Raw genomic sequence first — 27432 nt, forward strand, 5'->3', positions numbered from 1 at the left:
GCTTTTCTCCACCCTGGCTGATTACAGAAACCCAGCTTTCCTCTGGGAACAAACACTTCAGCTGATCCCCATTGGCTCCATCTTAATTAGCCTAACTGCAAACACCCTTGCTGTTGTCAAATCATCCAGGTAAATATACTAGTATTGAGGGTTTCTCCCCCTCTGGAAGCTCAATACTCCCCACAGCAGGTGACCTTGAAGGTCCTTTTCCAGCACAAAGAGCCTAAGATCCTCCAGGGAATGTTCCTCAGCTCACAAGCAAAATACCTGCATTTTAATGTATGTCCTGCCCCACCTGGCTGTTTAACCTAGAAGACATGGTGTGAGGAGGGAGATTTCCCGCTAGGGGATGAGGGGGGTACGTTTGGTGAGTAAATCCACCCAGTGGCCCAGGTTCCCATCTAGCCCCCATGTGCTGTATACAAGGCCTGGCCCTCAGGGGTCTGGGGCTTAGGAAGAGAGGAAGAGGTTTTAAAGCTAATTTCAAATCCAAACTTCTAAACGGTAAATCAACAAACCCCGCTGACCCTGATTCTCTCCCTCATGCCTGGGGTTTATCTCTCTCACCTCTCTGTTCCACACTCTTGTCTGTCATCCTTTTTCTCCTCTGCTCAGTGGAAGCCTCCATCTGCACCTCCCAGGAGCCGGCTGTGCAGGGGGCCACGTCCTGTGCTCACCCCTGCTTGTTCCTGCCCCTCGGGCTCATTCTCCCCTTTGCATCAGCTACACCCCCTCCTGCCCTTCCCAGATTGCCCTCCATGGTCTTTTTCTCCAATCCAGCAGCTCTCAGAGTCCCAATAAATCCTCTTTCTCCAATGCTCACCCTGTCCCTAAATATCTCAGAAACAAAGAGACCAAAGCCCCTCCCCAACCCTTGCCCTCTGTCTCTGTTCCTGGACCAGGAGTACCCCATCCCAGGCCCCTCATCCCTTGCAGAGCTGACCCCACAGACGGACAACTGGCAACACAGCCCAGCTGCAGCCCTCCCCACCCATCTCCAGGGACACGATGGGCTGCGAAAGGAAGGCAGGCAGACACAGCCAAATCTCACCTGTGACCGTGAGCCTGGTGCCTGGGCCGAAATACCGCTCATAGGAGCACAGAGTCCCAGTCCAGCACGCAAACCCCTCAGCGCCCAGCCACTCGCCCTCCGGGTCCCAGCGCCCGGCTCCAGCGCAGGGAGGGGACCAGGTGCCCGGGTCCGACCTTCCAACCCGCCCCGCCGCCGCTGCCGGGCCCGCGGACACTCACCCACCACGGTCAGCCGGCTGCCGGCCCCGAAGGGCTGGCGGCGCCTGTAAAGCACAACCCCGGGGCTCCCCACCCAAACCGAGGCGCGCCGCCCGCGCTCACCTAGCGCCAGGAGCCGCGTGCCGGGCCCGAAGTACCGGGGCTGAGTCACTGCCCCCCAGCGCCGCGCAAAAACCCGCCGCGCATCCCGCCGCGTCCCCGGCGGCAGCGTCCCCGCTCACCTAGCACCAGGAGCCGCGTGCCCGGCCCGAAGTACTGAGTGTCAGCGCTCACAGCTTCAGGGCTCAGCACAAAAAGGGGTCCCGCGGCCCTGCTGGCGTCCTGAACGCCCCGCTCCGCTAACGCCCCAGGGCACCCCGCTCACCTAGCACAGTCAGCCGGGTGCCCCCGCCGAAGTACTGAGTGTTTTGGCTCACAGCCCTGAGGCCCAGGACAAAAACTGCCGCTGCCCTCTCCTGATGTCCCGGACTCAGCCCAAGTCCCCACCGACCCCAAGCACAGCCCCAAATGGAGATGGGCAGCAGCCCGCCCGAGCGAGCGCTCAGGGACCCCAGCTGCCCTCCTTACCCAGCACAGTCAGCTTGGAGCCATCCCCAGAATACAGCTGTGTGGTATCCACACAGCCCTGGGACCCAGGAGCAAACTTTGCCTTCTCAGACAGCAGCCTAGGAGGGTCCAGCGCCCACACCCCCAAAGCTAGGGTTCAAGGGGTTATCCAGCCTGGGCAGCCCATCCTCCCTCCTCCCTGGAGCAACCTCCTTACTTAGCACAGTGAGCCTGGTCCCTGGCCCGAAGTGCAGCTCATTGTAGGAGCACAGTGGGAAGAGGCTACCAAGAATTCCTCCTTCTTCCCCTCCTCCCCTGGCACAGACTGGGGCCACCCTCCTTCTCCCTGGCTTCTCTCTGGACAAGGTAATCTGGACGCTGCATGAGGTCACCCCAATTTGCAGAGAATCAGCTTGGGGATTTACAGTGGTTGTGAAATTGGAAGGGGTATTTGTGATGGAGATTTTGCTGGATTGGGAAGCGTTCCAGGCTAGACCCTGCCTCTTACTACTTCTGTGACCTGCAACCTCGCTGGCCGTCATTTCTGCAGCTGAAAAATGGGGTAATATCTTCCCCACAGCGTTGTTGTGAGTGCTTGACAAATCACACACCTGCAAGTACTTTGTCAAAGGGCAAGTTTTGTGAAAAGCACAGAATCATGACTCCACTTTGTGGCTTGATTCTCCACTTTCCTGGAAGCTGAGTGTGGAGCAGGGAGGGGCAGGGGTGATTCGCTTGGGCGTCACCATCCGCATTCCCTGCTGTTAAGTCTCCCTCATCCTTGCCCCTTCTCTCTCCCCTCAATGGGCACTCACTACTGACTGCCTCCCAAGAGTCCCTAAGGTGGCATTATACCCTGATTTTCTTGGCTGTGTTTGAAAAGCCCTGTACTTGGGGCCCTGGAGGATTAGCCATCGAATATCTATTTTCTTCCTAGCTTAAATCCCTCTTCGGTGCATGACTAACTTTTCAGACTTAGAAGCGATTACAGTAGAGTTGAAATAAGCCTGGATTTTGAGGTAGAGGATTCCTACCAGCAGCATGATTCTGAGAACTAAACTGACTTTTTCCGATGATCGTTTTCCTGTTTTTTGCAGGGTGTATGCGCTTATCTGTTTGAGTGACAGCACCTATTAATTAGAATTAGACATTCTTCCCCAGAAGAGATACTTTTCCCGTTGCATCTGACATATTCTTTTCTCTATACTCTACCCAACTCACCTTTTGTTTTGATTTTCATGTAACCTGCTTTGTGGAGCCCCCGTGCCTCTGGCTATTATCCTATCTGATGTTCCATACCGACTGCTACCCCAGGGCGCTCCGGGTGTCGAGGATGGTTGAACCCTTTCTTATTTCCAGTGCCCAGCAAACCTCTCTCCCCGCTTTTGAATCCTAGCTCCAGCCACGTTTTATATTCATAAAAGCAGCAAAAGCTTGGAAACGAACAAATCCCAAAGTCCGAGGACCAGTTCGTCAGAGGGTTCATATTATAAAGTCCCAGGCCCTTTGACATGCCTGACAGAAGGGAGAGAATCTCTGGAATTGTTGGAAGGCAGGCCCTCACGTGAAGACATGGAGGAATGGGAAAAAAACACGTCTACCTTTCAAGCACCCTCCTTGTTGCCAGAATGTACTGTGCCCTCTGTTTGGCTCTGTTCTAGGAATGAGTTTGTGGAGCAGAAGTATGGCAAACCCAGACGCCTCCACTTTATCCAAATTTGGGAAATGTTTCTAATGGCAAAATTGAGACACGGGTTTGGAAAAAGGCATACTCTGTGACACAAGAATGAAAAGGATGGCTACAAGAGGGTAAATCCTTTACAAAGGATTTTCACGTGATTTAGTCCCTTACAGTTTCAGGACCCCAAGAGACTACCATTGTCATCTCTGTTTTATACATCTCAGAGGGCCTGAGACAGTTTAGGTCACTTTGCAAATTGCATGAGCCCCTCCTTCCCCAGAACCCAGGCATTTTGAATCCCAGTGATTTGTACTTTCCAATTTCCATGACACTCCCTAGCACGCGCTCCCATCTGCAGGACAAAGCCTGCCCTGGCCAACCAATCTGGTAGAACCTCTGTGGCCTGCTGCTCTGGCCATGTCTATAGCTCCAGCCCAGGCCCATCTCACCCTTGCCCTGCTTCTCCCACCTGCCTGCTTCCTCCAGAGGGTGGTAATGGTGCATTAGTGTTTCACGATGGGCCTCTGACTCGCTGATCTCAGCACAGATCCTGAGGTTTGAGAGCACGGGGCCTCAGCCTGCTTCTCTTCTTTCCGCCCTGGCTGTTGCTAAGACGGTGTAAGTTTCCAGTTGTAACAGTTTATTCAGACCTACCTCCTCTGACCCCCAGCGAGCGCAGTGTTCCCCAGGGCCACCCCTGCAAGCTCACATGATGCCGTGACATGGACCTCGGCCTTCAGGGCTCAGGAGTCCCCCTCAAGCACCCTCAGTCTCACCAAGCTGCTCCCCTATGGCCTCCTGAGTCCTTAAACCACCTCAGGAAGACACACATGGATCTTGGAGACAGAGAAGGACTCAAGGCGAGGACAGCACTCTGAACTGGAGGGAGGTGTTGGGGGTGGATTTTAACATAGAAGACGGAGCTGTTCCCCAAAACGGAGTCACCAGTGCAGGCTCAGAGTTAGAAGGAGGGGGGGAAATGGAGAAGATCAGATGAGAAGGGGAAAGTAAAGCAGCACACCGCTAAATCGGGAGAGAGGAGGGGAGTCTTGGAGAACAACGAGAAGGAGAACGAGAAAACACAAAGCCAGGAGACGAAGCACAGAAGCACAGCTCCTCTGAGCCCTCGGCCGAAGAGCTGCATCGCACACAGCGGAGCAAGCTGGAGATGCTCCGGAAGGAAAGGGCAGCTCTGACCCCCTCCTTACACCTCCCTCCCTGTCCGATACCTGTCACGGTGAGCCTGGTCCCGGTCCCAAAGTGGAGGGGCGAATTATAGGAACACAACTGCAGGAGGCTGTAGGAAAACCCCCCAGAGCGCTAGTCTTAGCTCCTTGAGGGCAGAGATGGCCACCTTTCCCTGCCTGGATTCACGGCTCAGGACCAAAGGGATCCCACTAGGAGAAAGGCCTAAGCACACTCTGGGGAAAGAGGGGAAAGAGGAAGAGACTTAGGAGGGGCCGATCCACGCACAGAAGAAGGAGGAATGGACCACCGACAGAAGAGTAAGGAAGCAGTTGATGGGCTGAAGACTTAGAGGACAAACAGGAATCAAACAAGCCTCATCTTCCAGCTCCCCGGAAGCCCCACAGGGACCAGGGTTTACTCAACCCTCTCCCACCGGGGCTGAATGGAGAGGTAGACACTCCGGGTCCAAGGGACAGTGGCCCCGTCTCCCGGCTCTTGCGCCTTACCCAGGATAGGGAGTCAAGTCCCACCTCCAAAGTGCCGCGCCCGGTTGCTCCACAGTATAACACGGGCGTGGCAAACCCCAGAGCAGCCGGTATGGGGCCCTTCTTTCCAGAAACGAGCTTCTCCCCAGAACTTCTGGGGGTCCTAGCACCTTCTCCACTCACCCACACTCTCCGCCTTTTCTCTGCTGTGTTCTCAGTCCCTGCCTTCTCTAAAGGGAACTTCTAGAACTCCAGCCTTACAATATATCATTCCCAGGGAAGACCTTTACTTACCCAGCCCAGAAAGCTTCGTTCCACTGCCAAAATACAGGCTTTCATTAGTCACAGAACACGAAAGCCCGGTAGGGAAACTGTGCCTGCGCCTCCCATTCTTTCCCCACCCCTCCGCCGGTCCACCTGCAGCCCTCCTGTTCCCTTCCTTGGTGGAATTTTAACCCCCGGAGGTGGAGCTGGTGACAACTGTACAACCCGAAAAGCTGCGGTCAGAGGACCAGTTTGGCCCCCTGTGAGACTTCTCACCCCCCTCTCCTGTGTCCATCTCCTTTCTACGCGAGGGAGAGAAACGGCAGGACTGACGGATCCAAGGCCAGATGCCCTCCCATCTACCGTGGCCATGATGGGCACCCTCCAAGGAGACGGAAGATGGCCACGGAGACCCCTTTCCAGCTGAGACTACTTGCCTCTCGGTAGGGAGACCCAGGCTTGGCACAGCGAGCCTATGAAACTATTGGAGATGGAGGTTGTCCATCTCATCAAGATAAGAATTCATCAAGACGAGAATTCAGATTTTTCTGCTAAAAACACGCTTTAACCTAGGCACCCCTATCGGAGGCTCCACCTGGACCCTGCCCCTCCCTGTAGGTTCCCAGCCCTCCAGCCCTGACTAGCTTACCTACGACAGTGATCCGGCTTCCTTCCCCAAAATAGTAGGTATCTCCAAAGCACAGCCTCCCAGATTCACTTCAAAACCTCTCCTTGTCTGCTGGGATTCTGGGAGAGGTTAGGGTGTTCATGGCTCCCTTCCCTCACAGAGCCACCAGCCCCCTTCAAACACTCTGCATACCATTCCAGAACTTTCCAGGGCCCCAAGACCCAGGAGCTGGGTCATCCCTTCCCTCCCACATTCCCCGAGAGACTGCTCACTCGTGGTACCCACCTGGACACCCTGGCCTTACCTACAACAGTCAGCTTGGTCCCTGGGCCGAAGGTATAGTCATAGCACATCAGAATACAGCCGCCTTACAATGCACTCTTGGGACCCGCCTTCCCCTACAAGGGGCCAGAAAAGGCCTGGATTATGTCTTACCTACGACCGTGAGCCTGGTGCCTTCTCCGAAGAAGACTTCAGTGTTTGCACAGTGACGCGGAGTAAGGAGGAAAACAAATGCGAGGAGTGCAGAGAGGAGGGGGTTTTGGTTGGTGCCTGGTGGACTCTGGGACTAGGAACCCCCTCCTGTGCTCTACAGATATTGTACAGAAGAATGTTTTCGACTTTTGACTCTTGGGGCCACGGAGCATGGGCAGAGTCCATCCAGAGAGCCCTGTGCCCTGTTTTTTGATTCTTCCTGAGGGTCCATCAGAAGGATGTGGGCCTGGCGAGGAGGGCAGGGTCCCAGAAACCCGTGACTGTCCCCGGAGGGCTGGGTAGTGCTGGCTTCTTCCTTCGTAGAACGGTCACCTCCCATGTACCTTCCCATTGACCTTGTCCTTGGGTGGGGGGAGGGGGAGGGTGGGATAAAGGGGTCTCTCTAAGGTCTTCACCCATGAGGCCACAGAAGCATCTTCTTATGTCTGGCCTTTCTGCCTGCAAGCTTCAGCTCTGATCCAGGCCTGTCCTTCTCCATGGCCTGGGCTTGACAGGTGGACAGGGGCAAGGTGGAGACATTCTGACCCAAACCACCCTTGGGCCTGTGACCCGGGAGAAGAATGGAAGGACGGTGGGAATTGGGACACGCAGAAAGGTTTTTGTAAAGGATTCCCGTAGGGTTGAATCACCGTGGGCCCCCAGTCCTCACAACGTTACAGCTTTATACAAAAACGGCTCCTCCCATGCGTCTGCCCCTCCAAGTTGGAGTCTGGGAGAAACCACCAGAGCAGCTGCCCCTGTGAGGGCACTGGAGGGCGAGGCGGTGACATCACCACCCCAGGTGCAAGTGGTGGGGAGGACGGACCCGGCCAGGGGGCTCCCTCCTCGTGCCCATGCCCTTTCTTCAGGACCTTCTTAGCGCCTCAGAGCCGTGTGTCTTTGCATCAGGGGCTGCTTTCCCTGGTATCTGCCCCTCTGCAAGCGGGCGTCATAGTAGCAGCCCCTTTCTATCTCGGGACTGCTCCGATGCTGGCCACACCGGAGGTCACACCTTTCAGCACTCGGTACCCAGACTCTGCCCCGTTGGCCCAATTCTGAACCTCCAGGGTGGTCTGAAGGAGAATTGGCCACAAGCTACATAGAGGAAGGGCTTTCCCAGGGGTAGATAAAGTGCTGGCTGAGAGCTGTATTTCTAAACAGTGTGAGGTGAGGGGGGACCACATGTGTCATCAGCGGCTGCACTTCTCACTGTGGACTTTAGACATTCGAGTTCAGTGGAGGGCACTGGGGGAACCAGGTGTGGAGAACTGAATGAATACGGCCCGAGGGACGTTCAAATACAATCACACGGCCAAGTGATGACGGTCAAGGTCTTCTCCCTCTTTTCCCTGAAGGGCAGAAACATTTTAAGTTTTTGGTAGATATTTTATTCTCCCTGCACGAGATGACCTTGAAATTGAACCTCCAGCTGAGTGATCTGCATCTCATTTCACTAGATGGCGCTTCCTTTCGCTGCCTTTTAAACTATGACAACATCTAGAAGAAAAAAAGACACTCGATCACATAATGATAACACGCTTACAGGGGGAAATAGACGCAGAATCTAAAGATAAATGACAGTATGGGGAAAGCACTAGTGATTCTCGTCATGAGGGCTGATCTCCCCGTGACGATGAACTCCTAGAAATCAATTAGAAAATACCCCAGAGCCCAATAAAAATGGCAAAGAACAGAGGTTCCGAAAAAAAAAGATCCAAATGGTGCTTAACCATAGGAAAAAGAAAACTTGCAATGATAAATACAAAGTAAAACTGCATTGAAATGTCACTTTTCACCAATATGATTGACAATTGAATTATGGAAGACCATTCTACTGGCTGGTTTCCGGTGAAATATGCACTTTTACACATTGATTGCCCGTGGGTGCAAAATAATACGACTCTTCATGGGAGCAATTTGGAAATATCTATAAAAATTACAAATGTGCTTACCTTTTCACCTAGAAATCCCACCTTTGACAGTTTATCCTGTAATTACTCTTGCATACAAATAAAAAAAAAGTGTGTAAAGTATTTGCATTATTTGGAATAGCAGAGAGATTGGGAAAAAATTCAAGTGCCCATTAGTAAGGGATTGGGTAAATAAATTGTGAAACATTCACACAGAATATTATTCAATGCTAAAAAAGAATGAAAATGTTTCATACTGCTGTGGAAAGCTTTCTAAGATATAATGTTAACTGGATAAAAACAAGCTGTAGAATAAGGCTCCTGTATGCTGCCTTTGTCTAACAAAGTAAGAATAATACTTATTATTAAAATACGAATTACACTTCTGTTTGATGCTGCGTGAAGAAACAATGGAAGGATACAAAAGTGATGGATAAAATGATTACCTGTTAAGAATGAGTGGATAGCTAATTCACTTTGTTATAAAGCAGAAACTAACACACCATCGTAAAGCAATTATACTCCAATGAAGACGTTAAGAAAAAAAAAAGGAATGGGTGGAGGACACAGAGTATAAGGAAAATTAACATTTCTCAGTGTCAGCTTCATTGTGTTGATTTTTGAGCCATACATAGCTATTTTATTTTAAATAGATAACATAGCTGTTATCTATTTTCTTTTAAAGTAAAACTTAATAAAATTTAAAAAGAAAAACAACAGCAAAATACTGCTTTAAGCGATATTTTAAAATCTGCCACTAGAGAAAAAAGATACTTGTTTTATTTACAAACTCGTTTTTTCCAAAGAAGACCAGTGTATACAAGAAGCTGTTGTACTGTCTTGAATTTGCTCAGTGAGTCTCTAATCACCGAAGAGGCTCGTGAAAAATACATATTTCTGAGTAGTCCCCAGGATACTTTGAGCTCAAAATCTCTAGGTTTATTAATTTGCATTTAAATAAACAATTAAGCACAAAGTGACCCTGGGTGTTTCCACTTCTGCACCAGTCCTGGGACCCACTGCTTGTCCTTGAGAAGGGCAGCTGTCAGCTGGAAGCACAGCAGAGCGCTGTCTGGTGGTGCGAGAGCTGGCCGCAACTGGCATGGCTCTTAGAATTTAGGGAAAAAGGGGAGACAGTCTGTTTATTTAACTCAGGAATAGTGACAGGTCTCACAGTAGCCCAATAAAAGGTCATCAATTGCTTTTATCAGTCGGAAGGTGGCAAGGCCTCTTCCTTGTTCCCTTTCCACATTGAGGAACTTTCATCAATGTACTGATTTACTTTGATCTAGTTCCATATAGTATTTTCCTTATTAACCCTTTTTGCCTGTCACGAATTTACTCCCTAAGTAAGAGTTTCCTTTTGACCATCTAGCTGGGGACTCTCATCCCGATTTGGACTTACAAAGAATACCACCCTGTCTTGGTTTCACAACTACTTTTTATCCTGATGGGGTTTGTCCCAGATCTTTGCCACTGTGTCACACACTGTTAGTAGCCCAAGTGCCCGCGAAGCTTTTATTTGGGGGGTGGGGTGGGGTGAAAGGAATTTAGACCTGTCAGGCAGGTGCCGAGTGAGGTCATTCACCATTTGGGCAGCAGGGGGCAGCCTTTCCTTATTTTTTGTTAGACTTAAGCGGCGGCACTGTCAGCTTGGCCACCTGAGGGGGCGAGAAGAATGTGGGTAGTGATCAGGGGATCCGAGGGAAAGCTGGTTAGTTACCTGTGTGCCTTTCTCAAGCTGTGTGTTGGGATGTAGGGAGGAGATACGCAAATAACACCTATGTGTCATTTTTGAAAACTTTCAAGTACGTTAATTGACCCATTTGAACCCAAACTTTGTCTCCTAATTTCCCCAGATGAAACTGAAATCTGAAGAGGCCAAAGGGTGCGGGATGTGAGGAGACAGGGCTGGGACTAGCTGACCAGGCTTCCTCACTTAAGTTCCGGGGGCTCCGCTGGGCACTGTACCTGAGGCGCTGAGGCCCCGCTCCTCAGGCAAGGTCATTTCCTGTAGCCAGACTGCGGGGCTCCCACCCACGCCCTCTACTTACATCTGTGGACCTTGGGCAAGTTACTGAAGCTTTTTAAACTCCAGTCTCCTTATCTGTAAAGTGGGAATGATGATGATAAATAGTGAGACATAAAGAATACACATAAAGTAATAAATAAATATGTAAAGACATAAATAACACACGTAAAGCTTTGTCACGGTGCCTACATATAGTTAGTAGAGACGTCCGTGACTGTTGTTTTCACAGACAGTACTGGTCTAGGGGTCTCTCTACCACACTGGTTCCCAAGCTCTGGCATCCCTCAGGATGACTCGGAAGTCTTGTTAAAAGCAAGCTGCTGGGCTCCATCTCAGAATTTCTGACTTAGTAGGTCAGGGGTCGGGCCTAACAATGTGCATTTCTCCTGAATTCCCACGTGATTCTGGTGCTGCTGCTCGAGGGACCACACTCCGAGAGCCAGTCTTCTGGAAGGCTCTTCCTTTCTTCAGTACATTTGCCTCCACTCCTAGCTCATCGTTCATTCATTCATCCGATCATGGGGTGCCTACCTTAGTCTAGCTGTTGTTTAATCAGTGGGATTCCCAGGATGAGTAAGGCGAGATTTCTTCCGGAAGAAGCTCACGGTTGAAGGCCAAGGTAGATACATCCATATACATTCAGCAGCATGGGAACTGTGATAGAAGAAAGAATGGAAGAGAAAGAAAACTCCTTACTCAGACCAGAGGGTCCACAGAGGGTCAAAGACTTTTCTGAAGAGGGTGAAGGGGTGGGTGGGAAGGGCATCAAACCAGATGGACCAGTAGTGTCCTGAGCTAGAGGTCAGAGGTCCATGCTTGTTGGAGGAAACCCCCAGGACTTCTGAGCATTGGAGCACAGCAGGGGAGGGGAGGGGTGAGGAGACCAAGGCTGGAAACATAGGCAGGGGCAGAGCAGGGAGAACCCTACATCTCCACGATGAGGAACTTGCCTTCTACTTTGAAAATGTGAGAGATCAGGAAAGGTATTAACCAGGAATCAGATAACGGGCCGGACCTCTCTAAGCGCAGGGTTAGAAGGCGGGCAGGAGACCAGCATCCCTCAGGAAGTGCTGTGAGGCAGGGAATGCGCTGGAGAGACGGTGAACAGCAGAGCTGATGGACCATAGTTGCAGCTGGAGAGCCCATGAGATGGGGTAGGGGAAGCAGGGGCTGGGCTTTGGGACCAGGCAAACAGGGACTCAAAACTCCAGATCTGGGCTTCCCTGGTAGTGCAGTGGTTGAGAATCTGCCTGCTAATGCAGGGGACACGGGTTCGAGCCCTGGTCTGGGAAGATCCCACATGCCGCAGGGTGACTGGGCCCGTGAGCCACAAGTACTGAGCCTGCGCGTCCGGAGCCTGTGCTCCGCAACGGGAGAGGCCGCGACAGTGAGAGGCCCGTGCACCGCGATGAAGAGTGGCCCCCGCTTGCCACAACTAGAGAAAGCCCTCGCACAGAAACGAAGACCAACACAGCCAAAAAAATAAATAAATAAACAAATGTGGGGTTTAAAAAAAAAAAAGAATTAAAAATTAATCAATACAATCATAAATAGCATGTAGGTCAAATAATAAAGCATAATTAAAATTAGAAAAAAAAAAACCCCTCCAGATCTGCCATTTGCTGGATGAGGGATGTGGGTAAATTAATAACCTTCTCTGAACCTCTGTTTCCTTGTCTGTACTGCTGGAATAATAACCACCCCAGAGGGGAGAGGGAACTAAGTCTGAAAGTGCCTATAAAGTATTCAGTATGGCATATTCACGTCAGTACCATCACATGGGGAGAACAAAAGGCAGATTTCTCAGGAGCCTGAGGGATGGAGACCAGGGAGCTCTTGTCTTCCTCAGACACATGAGATGGTCGTTGGGAAATAGGGGCCAACGGGGTCACCTGCTGCCAGGAGAGAACATAAGCTGGGGCTTGGAGGGGACTCAGAAGAGGCCAAGGTGATTGGCACAGGTGCTTCCCTAGGTGTGGGTAGCAGTGAGACGAAGTATGGGATCTTACAGACCATGCCTATGTGTGCACACATCAGTACTGCACTCAAGACCCAGAGAAGTACAAAGGCCAATGCAGCCTTTCTGAAATGGATTTTCCTCTAGAAAACCTCCCCCTGATTATGATTTTCTGGGTTCCTTCTCTTTACATGCTGCTATACCAGTGTGCCATGGAAGACAGTTTGGGAAGTGGGGCGCTCTGCTCATCTGTAAGGGGTACAGTCCTGTCTGAGCTCAGATGGGAGGAGATGTTTCCCGGAGTGAAGGGGCTGGAGGGAGCAGGTACAGACCTGGGCAGTTAGAGAAGAGTCACTTTATCAGCATAATGATGGCAGAGGGGCGGGGGCTTTAGCTGTTGGCAGCGATGGTCTGCTGAATCCAGTCCACATAGTTGCAGACCTTGGCTCTTGGGCACAGCCAGAGCCCCAGGAAACAATGCCCTGGAGCTCTCCGTTGCAGGCCACAGGGCCGCCAGAGTCACCCTGGGGAGGAAGCGGTGGGACAAGGTTTATAAAGAGAGAAGAAGGGACCCAGAGCCACACACAGTCTGAACCTTACAAGACCCCGTTCCTGTCGGCTCTGTGGTTCCACATCTCTCCACGGTGTGAAGAGATGCCACGCACACTGGCCTCCCTTGTTTCTCCACGGGACCACCGCCCAGGGACCTCCTCTACCAGCCCCACAGCCCTGGGCAATCAAATCCCGTTCCCAGGGGGCCTGTGTGTCTGGGCAGGGGTCTCAGAGTGGTAGGGTCAAGTCACCTGGCTCGAATCATTGCCTCCCTCAAGGAAGCCGGCGCAGATCATGTTGTCAGTGATCTGTCCAGGGTACGAGGCTTCACACTCAGTCTGACTCAGCAGTGGGGTGTCCAGGCACTGCAGCAGCTCGGGGTAGTTGACTTTGAGGGGCAGGAAGAGATCAAGGAAAGGAAAATGTGGGTCAGGCCAGGACGGGATGGCAATCCAGTGCTGAACCCTGAGGGCGGCCAGGAGAGGCCTCCAAGGAATGATGGGTTTCAACTCCCAGAAAGCTCACTGCAGACCCCTCCCCAGAGGTGCTAATAGCAAGGGCTACATCTGTCCTGTCTTTTGATTTTCGGGTTCAACTCCTTGACACTTTGCCTCTCTCTGGTACCCAGCAGAGAGCCCTTTGTGTAGTAGGCACTTGATGTGAATTTGCAGACTGGAAGCAAAGGGGTCCCAGCTCAGGGGATGCTCAGTTCTGGGCAATGTGGGTAGGCTGGAGGGTGAAGTCGTGAGGGTCCCACTCACCTCCAGAGCTCAGGGTGTTGCCCCAGCCGGAGATGAGGCACTGGGTGCCAGCGGGCGAACAGGCGCTGGGCAGAGCTAAGGTGGACACCCGGGCATCAGTGACCGCAGGCAGGAGAGTTTGATCAGCAAGATGTCATTGTTCAGAGTCCAGCTGCTGGAGTTGGGGTGGCGGATGATCTTGGCCGCGTCGATGAACTGCTCACGGCCCTCCAGGACGTTGATGTTGTGCTCTCCCAGCCTCACCTGGATGCGGCTATTGCGGGTGAAGCACAGTAAAGGCCTTTTGCCCACATCCCTGCGTCCCCCAGCATTTTCCCTGCTCGCAGGTGGTGGTGTGGGAATGTCACAGGGCAGTAGAGGGGCCGTGGGTCAGGGAGGCCGTGAAGGGGTCCCGGTGGGGATGCTCCTCCATTTGCTTTTCCGGCCGCCTTTCCCCATGCCTCTCATGCATTCAGTGCCGTGGGTGCAACCGAGCCACTTCGAGTTCCCCGGGCATCCTTCATCCTCTGCAACCTTGCGAACTACACGCGGTGACTTCTACTCCCTCTGTTCTCGCTCTGCTAAGTGCCATCATCCCGTATGATCTAATCCAGCGCTTCTCAAAGTGCAGCCCTGGGACCTCCAGCATCAGCCTCAGCTGGGAACTCATTCTCAGTTCCCACCCCAGACCTACTGCATCAGAAACCCTGGGGGTGGGGCCCAGCAATCTGTGTTTTAACAGGCCCCCCGGGTGACTCTTATGCGCACTCAGGTTTGAAAGCCCTTGGTCTTGGCAGTGATTCTCAGCTCTGCCCAGAGAGTAGATCTGCCAGAGGCAGTTATAAACTCACCAATACTCAGACTCTCTTCCTAAAAATTCTGAGTCAAATAGGAACTAGGCAACTGTTTTTATTGTTTTTGTTTTTTTAACATATCTCAGGTGGTTTTAACCTGTAGCCAACTGGCAAAGGTTACTCGGTGTGAGGTCCTTGCCTGCTTTTCAAGCTGGCCACTCCTACCGCAAAATGGTCCGTCCCTGCTTTTATGACCCGCAGCCCTTGCTGTTTGATCTATTGATTTGGGGTGTCAGCGGCTTCCTATCAGGTGCCCCTCTTTACCCGCAGCTCCTGAGAGTCAGCTGCCATCGTCAACTTCTTCTCTTCCCCATCATCGTTCCCAACTTCAGCAACCCCTACACAGACCCCGGCTCCTCCAGAGGGCCCTGGGCAGTGTGGGCTTTGTAGCCAGGGGCCCAGCACTTACGACTTGTAGCAGTGAGCCGCGGACACCACCCACTGGCCACCGATGAGGGAGCCCCCGCAGAAGTGGTAGCCACAGTTCAGGGACACCTGGTAGGGGATAGAATGCGCTGTACAGGTGTAGCCCCCTATGATCTTGTCATCATCGTCCATGGGAAAAGCAACTTGAGACAGGAAGGGAGAAGCCAATTCAACAGGAGGGTTGGGGTTGGAGCCCAGAGCCCCGCGGCTGGACCTTGCTAATTAGGATTCCTGAAGGAGCACAATGATGAGAGGGAGGCCGCGAGGGAGCATCCCCGGCTTGTCTCACAGAGGTGGTTCTCCCGCGTTGCTCTGTGTGCCTGCAGGGCACAGAGCTAGGGACCCTGCAGGGGCTCGGGCCCAGACCTCCCCTGGGGCCAAGGACAAGAAACCCTCCTCACAGTGCATTCAGTGCGATAGGGTCTGAATGGGGTCCTCTCACCCACCGAACGCTTCTTTCTCTCTCTTACTCATCACCAGTCTACTCCCCACTGCAATTTCAGCCCCGGCTCGTCATGATGGAATGGCCTAAGTAGGAAGATCTGACCGCGAAGCCCTGGCTGTAGCCAGCTCCTCCCGTAGCTCACATCTGCGCAGTGAGGCCGGGGACCCACTGCGCAGGACAAAGGTAGTTACGGTTATTGGCCAATAGAACAGTGATTTGCAGCTGTGGCTTTACATCCGGGCATCTGAAAACTACCTGGGAGGCGTAAAAGGTCAATGCGTGGGCCACACCCCAGGCCAATTAATAGGACTGGAATGAGTCATCTTTCCACCTCCCCAGGTGCATCCGAGGTTAGGAACAGCTACCGTGGAGCTATCCTAGAGCCTCAAGTCCTGGCTCATTTCACAAACTGTCCCCACCTGGTCTCCCTTTCTCGCCTCTCCCAACAAAGCCCCGAAACTGATGGATGAGGGGAATGGGAGTGGAGTCCGGCAGAAGGTGAGAGAATGAGGCTTAAAGAGACCCCCAGAGTGGGAAGGAGGGGTGCTGGACAGGGAAGGTAGGATCTCAGCGCACAGGTAGAACAGGAAAGGTAGCAGGAATGGTGGAGCATGTATCTCCGCCAGGACAGGGGCGAATGGGGCCCAAAGCAACGCATGGGACTCACCAGCAGCTCCCACAAAGGCAACGATCAGCAGTGCATTCATGGTGGAGAAGTGTAGCTGAGTGGCTGACGGAGAGCCTTTATACCTCCCGAGGAGAGGGAGGGCGTGTGTAGGTGAGGGTGGAGGGTCACCACCCCCCAACCCCGTACAGACACACCTGCAGCTTTCCTTTTCCTGGAGTCTTGCAACAGTTCTACTATGTTTGGCCCCTCTGTGGATTCATGACTTATGGGTGATAAGGAAACAGCATCTGAGGGCAGGGAGGAAGACAAGCTGATTCCAAGGAAGACTCTGGGATGGGGGCAACAGGGAAAGCTAAGACCCCACATGTCACAGCTGGGCCTTCTTAAGCTAAGGACATGAGGAAGGGCCGATATTTGTAGCAAATTTGGCTGCCCAGTATCCTGTCCCATGGGAGGAAAGAAGTCTTGACTAAGTCATACTCATAAACGTGAAGACCCTTCTCAAGTCTAAACCACTGGGTAGGAAGGTCAGATCCAAAGCCTTGGGGAACCAGGATCCCAACATCAAGAGGTGATGACATGGGAGAGGCAGAGTTTCTTGTGAGTCTGGGCTTTCAAGCTGGCTTCCTTCCTACCAAGGCTGGTGGAAAGGGGGACATTTGGAAGGAGGAGGGTCCAAGGGGTAAGTAGGTATTTACCTGGTGCATTGGGGGGCACGGAAGTCCACTACCACATTGCTCGTCTTCCTCACTATCAAGACACTGGTCTCTCTCATCGCCCGTGCTGCCATGGGTTCTCTTTAAGCAGCCTCCTGGTCGCCATGGGAATCTGCCCTGACGGTGATGAAGACCGCCACCACCCGCTAGGAGCTTGCTAGCCTGAGCTAGAATTATATGCTCCAGATCAGATATTAGAAAACATTTGAGCAATGGTACATTTGGGTCCCGATCAGGGAACCGGCAGTAGGTGGAGAAATTGGCACATGATAAAGGTTGAGTATTGGGTGATTGAAAACAACATTGAAGGTGGGGGAATTCTGGAATTTTCTATTTTTGATGCAGTGGGACTATTTTGCTGGGCTCAGCGCAGAGTGGATCTTGCCAGAAGTGACCTCAGTTTGCAACCTGCCATCAAGACACAGCTCTGTAATGTATTGAGGCATAACCTGGCCAGAGGGGTAGAGACGTAACTGGTGTCTGTGCTGGAGTCTAATGACGTGAACCAGGTCGAGGAGCCTTCCCATGACGAGGCTTCTCCTCCTCAGCTCTTCTGAGCTCAGGGTTCCTGACAGGCAGGAGTGGGCAGAGTTCACATATGAATTCTCAGCAAGGTAAATATGACTGAATGTTCTGGAAATGGTGAGCAAAGTCAGAAAAGCTCAGAAGACTGGCGGTGAGCCAGGAAGTAGGCTGCAGGGATAGAGTAAATGGAAACAGAATTAATTGGGGGAGATGCAGGTGGGGCTTGTGGGTGGAGAGGGACCCACAGGGTGTCTTCTGATTCAGTGTCTGGCACGGCTGGAAGCCAGCTTCTCCAGGACAGGACACGCACTGCTCAGAGCTCTCCCCATACTCACTGCACACCCTCTAATACACGATGGACTCATATCTAGGCAGGAATACTGCTGTATTTGTACGGTGCCTGACAGCTTTTAAACAAAAGAGCTTTCACACACACAAGTAGCAGTGCTATGCTGATTTTCATTTGTGTTGAGTTTCAAGTTTCTGTTTTCATAAATGTTTTAATCACGAGGTGTGCAGAACAAGATTATTTCCATTTACAGAGGATGAGACTGAGAATCAGAAAGGTTTTGTTTGTCTTGTCCGAGAATACAGATCTAAAACTGGCAGAGCTGGCCTCAAGGCTACTGGAAGACGGGGAAAGTACTGTGAAGCATGGGAATCACTGCAGATGGCAGCCAAGGGGTCAAATCAAGGGACAAACTACCTCCGGATCCCTCCTGATGCTTGCCTCCCTGGCAGAAAGAGAAGCTTGAATTAATCATCCACCTGGCACCTGGCCTCACAGCCCTCTCTTGCCATGGCCTTGGGCCCCTCTGGGCCACGTCGAAGGCACAGGTAGCTCACTCAGGTTGTGGAGCCTCCATAATAGAGGCTCTTTCATAAATATCATGAAATATGCTATTTTGTTTTGTCCCCTTGTTGTGGGGTCTTCATAGGAAGCCTTGCCTTAGAGGATAAGGAGAGACTCTTGCTGTAGATACCAGTATGCCCTGGACAGGTACGGGGAGGTGATCTTTGGTAGAAGATAGGAAATTATCCTGGGAAAAGGGGAAGCCTTGCCTTAGAGGATAAGGAGAGACTCTTGCTGTGGATACCAGTATGCCCTGGACAGGTAAGGGGAGGTGATCTTTGGTAGAAGATAGGAAATTATCCTGGGAAAAGGGAGAAAGTTTTTGAATTGGTGCTTTGTGGCTCTGACTCTGTCTGAAAGGGAACCCCCAACTGCTTGGGCTTTTCTGTGTCTAAAGCCTTAAGACTAGCCTTCTCCTGATGCTTTGCACTCCCCCTTAGAATCAACTATCACACCCGCAGTACAGTATGAGGTGAGTTTTGGTCAAAGTATGAGGAGTCACCTTACAGGCAGAGAAAATAGATATAGGTGGAAACCATTACCTCATACTCTAGGCTCAGATGTGTAGGTTGGATTTCAGTCCACATTTGCCCAAATTCAATTTGAATAAAACTCTGCAGCACCTGGCACTCTTCATTCTGAATTTTGGATTCCTTTGTCTATTTCTCTAAGACGTTCTCCTAGGACTTACCTGGTGGCACAGTGGTTAAGAATCCGCCTGCCAATGCAGGGGACATGGGTCCCAGCCCTGGTCCGGGAAGATCCTACATGCCTCAGGGCAACTAAGCCCGTGCGCCACAACTACTGAGCCTGCACTCTAGAGCCCGCGAGCCACAACTACTGAAGCCCACGCACCTAGAAGCCATGCTCCACAACAAGAGAAGCCACCGCAATGAGAAGCCCGCCTACCGCAATGAAGAGTAGCCCTTGCTCGCCGCAACTAGAGAAAGCCCGGGCGCAGCAACGAAGACCCAACACAGCCAAAAATAAATTAATTAATTAATAAAAAAAAAGACATTCTCTTGGTTGATTTTTAGCTCTTGGCACATCAAGCCACTGGCTTTTCATTATGATAATGGTGGATGGTTTCTGTGCGCTTTACTATACCAAACGTGTGTGAGTCTTTCATGGACCTTTTTCACTTTATTGTCACAACCACCTATGGGGTTGCCATTTTATAGATGACAAGATGAGCTTTATAGAGGGGAAGTAACTTTCTCAAGGTCACACAGCCAGTAAGCTGTAGAGATGGGATTTAAGCATGGCAGGCCAACTCCAGAGCCTGTAAATTCTACCAAAGAACGTTTGGCTTCCCTTCCCTTTATTTGATCCTCACACAGCCTCATGAGTTGGGCAACAGATACCATTTTCTCCTTTTTACCAATGAAAACTCTAAAGCTAAGCGGTTAAGTGACTTCTCCAGGGTCACCCAGCTAAGGAATCCATGAATGACACCAGAACCTTTCCCTACGGAAGCCAAGTTCTTTCCCATCATGTTGCTACATAGTGGAGCCTTTCAGATCTCCTATTGGTCTGAAAAGTAGATTTTTGTCAGATTCCAAATCATTAGTTTCTCTTTAAAAAATACTTCCCTCCCCCAGCCCCCCAGCTCAGGTATTTCTCCTCAGCTCTTAGTCAACTCCTCCTTGGCCCCCCAGGGTCCTTTACCAGCTCCAATCAGATTGTCAAATTCTCTGCCGTCTTTCCTCCAAACTCCCAGCTCCTTCCCGCCTCCATTACTTTTTCTAAACTATGTATTTTGCCCATTGTGCAATTTCTCTTTATCCACTAAGAACTATTTTCTTGAATGGTGCAACCTGGGAATCACTGAATCTGGGTAGTGAAGGGGTGGTCTGTGTGACCCAAACACACTGAAGGGTGAGACAGAGGCTAGAGGCACAGGCTGGGCATAGGCTGGTTGGCTGAATGGGGTAGTCTGCTTCTCCTCCCCAGCCCTCTCCTGCTTCCCACCTTGAAGCAAGGAAGATGGGTACGTCTACTTGCACATTTTGTCTAGTCTTCAGGCTGATATAGAGGGGTGAATGGGGGAGTCTCTAGCAATTGAAGCTTTTTATCTGAAGATAGATTGGTTCCTATACTATAATGGTCTTTTTGTTCACATTGCAGTCATTCCTTGTCTCATCCCTGGGCTTAATGCTGCTTAAGTGACTCCAGAGTCTACTGAAGAGTACTCAGAGGAGAGCCAGTAAGGAGTCTGGGAGGAACACCCACGTGGCTGTTATTGTAGCAGCCATGACTTGTACCATGATACGCAGAGTTTAATAAATGACAGGTGTATTTACTTTTCTAAATCATATTAGATCCAGATTGAGCCCCACAAGTCAAGTTCAGTGGTAAGCCCAGTCAACTGAGCTCCCTCCACTCATTTAGCTTTTAAAAACTCTAGACTCTGTTGTCCATTTGGAAGGCAGCCAACTGGTCAGCCCACTTCCTATAGGCCGACCTGTCCAGGAGGATCTTCAAAAGGCTCCCAAGTCTCAGAACTGAGTGCTCAGTCCACACAGGAACCAACAACAGCTCCAAACTGAGGACCGTCCATGTTCAGGGCCACTGTGTTTGAGCAGGTTCTGGGCTTGCCTCTCTAGATCCCACCATATCTGTTCCCTTTCCCAGCCTGGGGGTGGGTGGAGCAGAGGGAGCTGGCAAACATTTTGGGGCCACCGTTCTCCTCAAGCAGAAAGGTGAAAAGCCTCTGTCCCCTCCCCGTTGGAACAATCTAGTTCATTTTTAATGGCCTTACATTCCCTGAACTCAGATGATTTTTGTACAGTTTTTGTCCAGGGAAGTCCACATGGCTTGGCAAATTTTTCTCTTTTCTGCTGAATCATATTTATTTACTCAATGTATTAGTTTGCTAGGGCTGCCATAACAAAATACCACAGAAATCTATTTTCTCACAGTTCTGGGAGCTAGAAGTCCACCATCAAGGTGTTCATAAAAGCAACTTTCACATACTGAGGTATGGAGAAGTCATTCTGGCTTATACATGAGTTAATTTGAATTTTATGCTAACTAAAACAGCCTGTTTGTGGCCCATCAGACATATACTGTACATCTGTTTTAATTACTAAAGAAAAGGGCACATTGACTGGAAGTAAAAACGTCTATGTTAAAACATAAAATGCCTCTTCCTGGGACACCAGTGCTGTTACTCCTTCGATGGTAAGACTCCTTCTCAGGGACCAAGGACATACTGACTCACTGTACGTGTTGATCTGTTTTGTTTTAAACCTTGAAGGACTGTATCCCTGACTTGTTTAATGTTCTTTGTTCTGACAAGATATAAAACTGGGTTGAAAACCGTGCTTCTCTGGAGCAGTTCCTCAGAGTTATCTGAGAGGCTGTCTTCTGGGCTATAGTTCTCAGTTTGGCTCAAATAAAACTTGTTTCTATTCCTATGACAGATTGTTTATGGATTCTTTTCGTCGACAGGGTTGTTTTCTACTGAGGCTTCTCTCTCCTTGGCTTGCAGATGACCTTCTTCTAACTGTGTTCTCATGTAGCCTTTCCTCTGTGGGCACGTCCCTGGTGTCTCTCCTTTTATGACCTAATCTTTTCTGATAAGGACACCAGCCAGATTGGATTAAGGTCCACTCTAATGGCCTCACTTAAATTATGTCTTTAAAGATCCTATCTCCAAATACAGTTACATTCTGAGGGACTGGGGGTTAGGACTGCAGCATATGAATTTTGGAGGAACACAGTTCAGTCCATAACACTAAGTAAATATTTACTGAATTCCTGTGATGTTCCTGTAATTTCTCTAAGCTTTATGGAAACAGCAATGAAGAAGACACAAAAGGTCCTTGCTTAAATGGCATCTATGTGTATTTATGTGTGTTCGTGTCCACACATATGTAAGGAGGTATAGCTATGAGAGGCAGACAGTAAATTAAAAATGTATATATACATTGAACAACATGGGGTTTGAAATGCACTGGTCTGCTTATACATGGATTTTTTTTTACAATAAATACTATAATATTACATGATCTGAGGTTGGCTGAATGCACAGATGTGGAACTTCGGATACAGAGGGCCACCTGTAAAGTTATACGTGGAGTTTCAACTGTGCAGAGGGTTAGCGCCCTTAATCCGCACCTTGTTCAAGGATCGACTGTATATTTATATCAGACTATGGTGATTAGATGTTATTAAAATAGGATAAAGTGATAATAACTGTGAGTAACTGGTGGCTGGGTCCACAAGTGCTATATTAGGTAAGAAGGTCAGGAACGCTCTCTTTGGGGAGATAGTATTTGAGTTGAGAACCTGAATAAGAAGATGCCAGCCCTGTGAAGGTGGGGTAAGCAGGGCTTCCGTCATCCCCTGCTGAGTCTATAACAGAAATAAATTGACACACACAACCACTGCTTTTTAAATTAAATTACCCTATCATCTAGCATGTAGATATTTACCTTGCTGTTAATTTTAATTGTAAAAACTGACATTTAAAGCATGGTTTAAAGGATCAATTTAAAGGCTATTTAAAGGATCAATATACCGAAATATTCTTATAAGTTAATGTCAAGTATATTTTTTGACATGAAATATTGTTGGCTTAAGAGAATAAATGATAAAATACGTATGATCTAATTTTATTTAAATGGGTGATTTTAATTTTCCTCAGTTTAATAGACTGTGTATTTCACAAAAAAATGCATTAATTTTGTTATTAAAATAGCTAAAATAAAGAGAAACAATTATAATAATAAATAAAATTTTCCCAGAGAGGGCAATACCTGACCTTGAGGATGGAATTGTTAATGGTAAAATTTCATGCATTACAGCGAGAAATACATTTAACTAGTAACTAAATTGTGTGTTTTGTCTCTACCAGGCACAGTGTGAGATGTGGTTTACGTGGAAGACTTCATTTCATTCTTATAAAAATCCTCACGCCTTTCTGTTATGGCATCATCATTATCCTTATTTTATATATAAAAATATTATATATATGCATATGAAATTGTGTAACTTGTCAAGGTTACACCTGGTGATAAAGCCGTGGAGTCAAGGTTTAAGCTCAGGTCTGCCTGGGAACAGAAATCAAGCCCCTAACCACAGTGTTTTACTGCTCCTTAGGAGAAAAGTTTGCCATTGGCTAGGAAGATGCTCACAGCCCAAGGCTTATCTGTAGGTGAATTTGCCCATTTCCTAGGGAGCAGGGGACAGGAAGGTAAACTAGCACTTTTAATCCATCTGATCAAATGGGTGCACATATGGATCCCTGTGACCAAGAGAATCAGCATGTGTAGAAACCGGGTAAGACCCACTGGACCTTGTACAGGACTAGGACCGTGAAGGGGGTCGCTTCTTCATAAAGCCAGGCTACAGGAAAAGCTACACAGTTAGCGAAAGGGCGAACTAAAGAAAATAACCCCACAGGCAACTGACAAGGACTATTATTTTTCTTGGTCTTGGCTTTGGGTGGAGGATTAAAAACAGCTTCCTCGGGCTTCCCTGGTGGCGCAACGGTTGAGAGTCCGCCTGCCGATGCAGGGGACGCGGGTTCATGCCCTGGTCCGGGAAGATCCCACATGCCGCGGAGCGGCTGGGCCCGCGAGCCATGGCCGCTCAGCCTGCACGTCCGGAGCCTGTGCTCCGCAATGGGAGAGGCCACAGCAGTGAGAGGCCCGCGTACGCAAAAAAAAAAAAAAAAAAAAAAAAAAAACAGCTTCCTCTGAATATTCATGGCCACTGAGTAGTCAGCCCTTTGGGGTTTGGCACAGACACTGTACGGCCAAGAAGATGGACGCTGAGAATTATAAAAGAAAACATCAGGTCTGTTGCACCCCAATTGCTTGACAGAGGCAAAAATAAATATTTTCTGGAAAGCCCACCTTTACGCCAGGATTTAGGGGATACCCAAAGATAAATTTTATAATATCAAATTACGCAATGCACAAGGAAATAAGGCACCCTGAGTGAGACGCAGCAGAAATCACAAGAAAACCAGGTGCATAAAGTCATCAGATGTTGGCACAAACAGATAATTCCAAGTATAAGTTAGATAGCCTTAAAGAAATAAAATAACTGAAAAATACAGGACGAGTAAGATTTTTCAGAAATGACTGCTTATATTTGTAGAAAGACCCAAGTAGGTTTCCTGGAAATGAAAATATATTTTAAATTAAAAAGTCAATTGAAAAAAAAAAAGTCAGTTGAAAGGTGAAATGGCTTAACGGAGTTGAGGTGTGAACTAGTAAATAGGACAGAGAGTCTAAAGGAATTACCCCTAACACAGCACAGGGAAGCAAAAAGAGGGAAAATGTGAATGAATGGCTAGAATCTAGATGATACTGGGAAAGTTGAATACAGGCTAGATCTATTCTTCAGGACTGAGGTTCTGGTCCTTGCGAAGATTTTCCTTTACCACTACCTTTCAGAACCATACTTATGTTAAACTGTAATGATCATTCCAGAATAAAATGCAACCCTACCCAGAAAACAGCCCCATAGTTTTTCAGCTGCAAATAGGGAATTCCCACAAAACCTTGCGTACGGATTGAGGGTAAGGTGGGTGTGGAATAGGAGTGTGGACCATGAAACTGGGACTTGCTCTTGAAATCAAATTGTGCCTCCTTCCAGCTGTGCTTGAATCTTGTCTTAATTACATATCTTCCGAGTAACAGAATACCCTGTGCGTGTTCAACTTCACAGTTTTGCAAATCAGCTAACACCCAGTTCTGAATGCCGTGATAAGGCATTTAGTAAACAGCCAGGAGCAGCTTTTCAAAGGAAGAATAGTTGTTGCCAGGTAGAAGACAGACAGGATGGCTTTACCCCAAAACTCTTTGCATCTGTCTTGTGATTCTCTTACTGGGGAATGCCACGAGCTCTACAGAGCAGCCCATCTGCCATGGGCACTTCAAGAATAACTGAGCTACTCGGTCTATGGCCCAGGTGGCTGGGAAGCTTACATCATCGCCTCATTCTGCTACAGAACTCTGTCTTGCACTGGCCCAGCCTTACAGATGACACAGTAAATGGACCAGAGGAGCACACCCAACTGTAGTATATGTTAACTCCGAAATCCAGAAAGTCCCATGAAGCATTGCACCTCTTTCTCCACGGCAGATGATGTGAGATGCAGCAGCTTGCCCCTCACTTTGGAGGACATTCCAACATATCTCACACCTCTGGACCCCTCAGAAGCTCACCAAATCGGCAGGTCCCTGAATTTTTGCAGATCTACATTGGTCTGGCATGCATATGTCGTACCAAGGTATCTAGAGTGCTTTACAATTTCCATTCACCAAGAACAATCGGCATAATGCCATCAGTGTGATGGACCAGTATGATATCAAGATGGCTAAGGGCCTTCTAAACTATATCGATAGAGAACAGGCTAAATATAGACTTGAGATAAAATACTTAAAACGTACTTCTGAGTGTGCCACTTGAAGGCCAATTGTATCTGATTGTCTTTACTGAATATTTTTAAACATTCCTCTGGAAGAAATTTTATCCTCAACCTCCAGTAGCTACTCTTACTGTCTGTGGATGGGGCCCTCCAGCGGATCCTACCAATTCTCTCCCCATCCCAGCCTGACCATTCACACCCATCCCCACCGACCAGTACACAGGGAGCTGCATTTGCCCAAGAGCTGTGGTTTCCCCCCTCCAGCCTGCTTCCCAGGGTTCTCAGGCTCACCTGGATGGAGCCAGGTAGGAGGTTGCAGGGGTTCTTGCTGGGACCTTTGATCTGTGCCCAGCACGTGTCTCCAGCGCTGCAGAAGTAAGAGCTGCTACCCTCGGGGCTCACGTTGCTCACAGTCAGAGTTGAGAATGGCAGGTTTGGGCAGAGAATGGGAAACTTGTCCTTGGTAAGCCCACTCTCATAAGTGGCCTCAGAGCCCTGATTCACAGTTGCCATCAGCACCAAGCTCTGTCCTGGAAACTGACGGTACCAGTACATGAAGGTGAGCTGGCCATCGACCTATAACACTGGATCATCACGGAGGTCCCGCATTCACAGGTGACCCTGCTTGGCTTTTGAGATAGGAGAGCACCAAACACACAGCCTAGTTCCAGAGAGATAGAAAAACCCATGAGGGCTGACAAGCTTGTCCCCAGGCAGGAAGGTCTTTTACTATTTGCTCCAATACCACCTTGGCCCCCAAAGAACCCTGTAGCACTGTCTGCACTTTGGTTTTGTTCTGCCAACTGTTATTATGTCAGGATCCTCTAATCCAACATCTCCCCCATCCTCTGACTGGTGGCCTCGGACACCCTACTCCTCTCCCCAACATCCACATTTACTCCAAACTTCCCCCCCAAACTTTCCCCTTATACTTATTCCCCCAGTATAAGGCCATACCTAATCCCAGGAGAAGTGGCAGAAGAGTCAATATCTTTAGGTGATGGCCTCGCCTCTTCCCAGAGAAAAGGCACTAAGACATCAAATTCAAGTTCATCTTCTGTCACCACTGTGTAGCTCATCCCTGCTGGCTCTCTTCTCTTCTTGTCATAGGCAGTCGAGTTTCTGCAGAATATGGAGACTTGTCTGCCCCCTAGTGGAGACGTGTGGCTCTTCACTTAGTTTGGATCTTTATTCACAAGTCTCTCAGCCTGCAATTGCAGTCTATCCACCACGCGTCCACCACCTCCCCATCCATTACTACTGAGCACCACGTATGTGCTACTCCTTGGGTGTAAAGCAAGACTAGGTGTGCAATATGGACCTTAGATAACTAAAGGTAAAATTTTAGAATATTAGGGAAACATAATTCAGAATACCGACTGTCTGCTGAGTCTTTATTTTGGTTGTCCCAAATTGAACTTATTCTTCCTTCCCTGATACATACTCCAGTAAACTGGCTCGTACTGCTGAATACATTCCTCTTAATAAGTGGTACATGTATATACATGGAATATTAGTCATAAAAAGGAACGAAATAGTGCCATTTGCAGAGACATGGATGGACCTAGAGACTGTCATACAGAGTGAAAAGTCAGAAAGAGAAAAACAAATATCGTATAATATCGCTTATATGTGGAATCTAGAAAAATGATACAGATGAACTTATCTGCAAAGCAGAAATAGAGACACAGATGTAGAGAACAAACATATGGACACCAAGGCGGGGAGGCGGGGTGGGATGAACTGGGAGACTGGGACTGACATACACACACTACTATGTATAAAACAGATAACTACTGAGAACCTACTGTATGACACAGAGAACTCTACTCAATGTTCTGTGGTGACCTAAATGGGAAGGAAGTCCAAAAAAGAGGGGATATATTTATA

The 27432-nt window shown here is 49.3% G+C and overlaps 1 pseudogene and 2 gene segments (V, D, J or C); all 3 read right to left on the minus strand.

Moving 5' to 3' along the window:
- The window catches only part of LOC116759201, a 204509-nt gene that overhangs the window by 11636 nt on the left and 165441 nt on the right, over positions 1 to 27432 (minus strand).
- Positions 1 to 27432, minus strand: part of LOC116759202 — a 55007-nt gene that overhangs the window by 3366 nt on the left and 24209 nt on the right. The window contains 1 exon segment of the C gene segment in view: positions 1473 to 1519. Within this exon segment, the coding sequence occupies positions 1473 to 1519 (47 nt within the window).
- On the minus strand, positions 12807 to 26581 carry LOC116759200 (annotated as a pseudogene).

The sequence above is a fragment of the Phocoena sinus genome, chromosome 9 (genome assembly GCF_008692025.1).
Source record: "Phocoena sinus isolate mPhoSin1 chromosome 9, mPhoSin1.pri, whole genome shotgun sequence".
NCBI classification, from domain to species: domain Eukaryota; kingdom Metazoa; phylum Chordata; class Mammalia; order Artiodactyla; family Phocoenidae; genus Phocoena; species Phocoena sinus.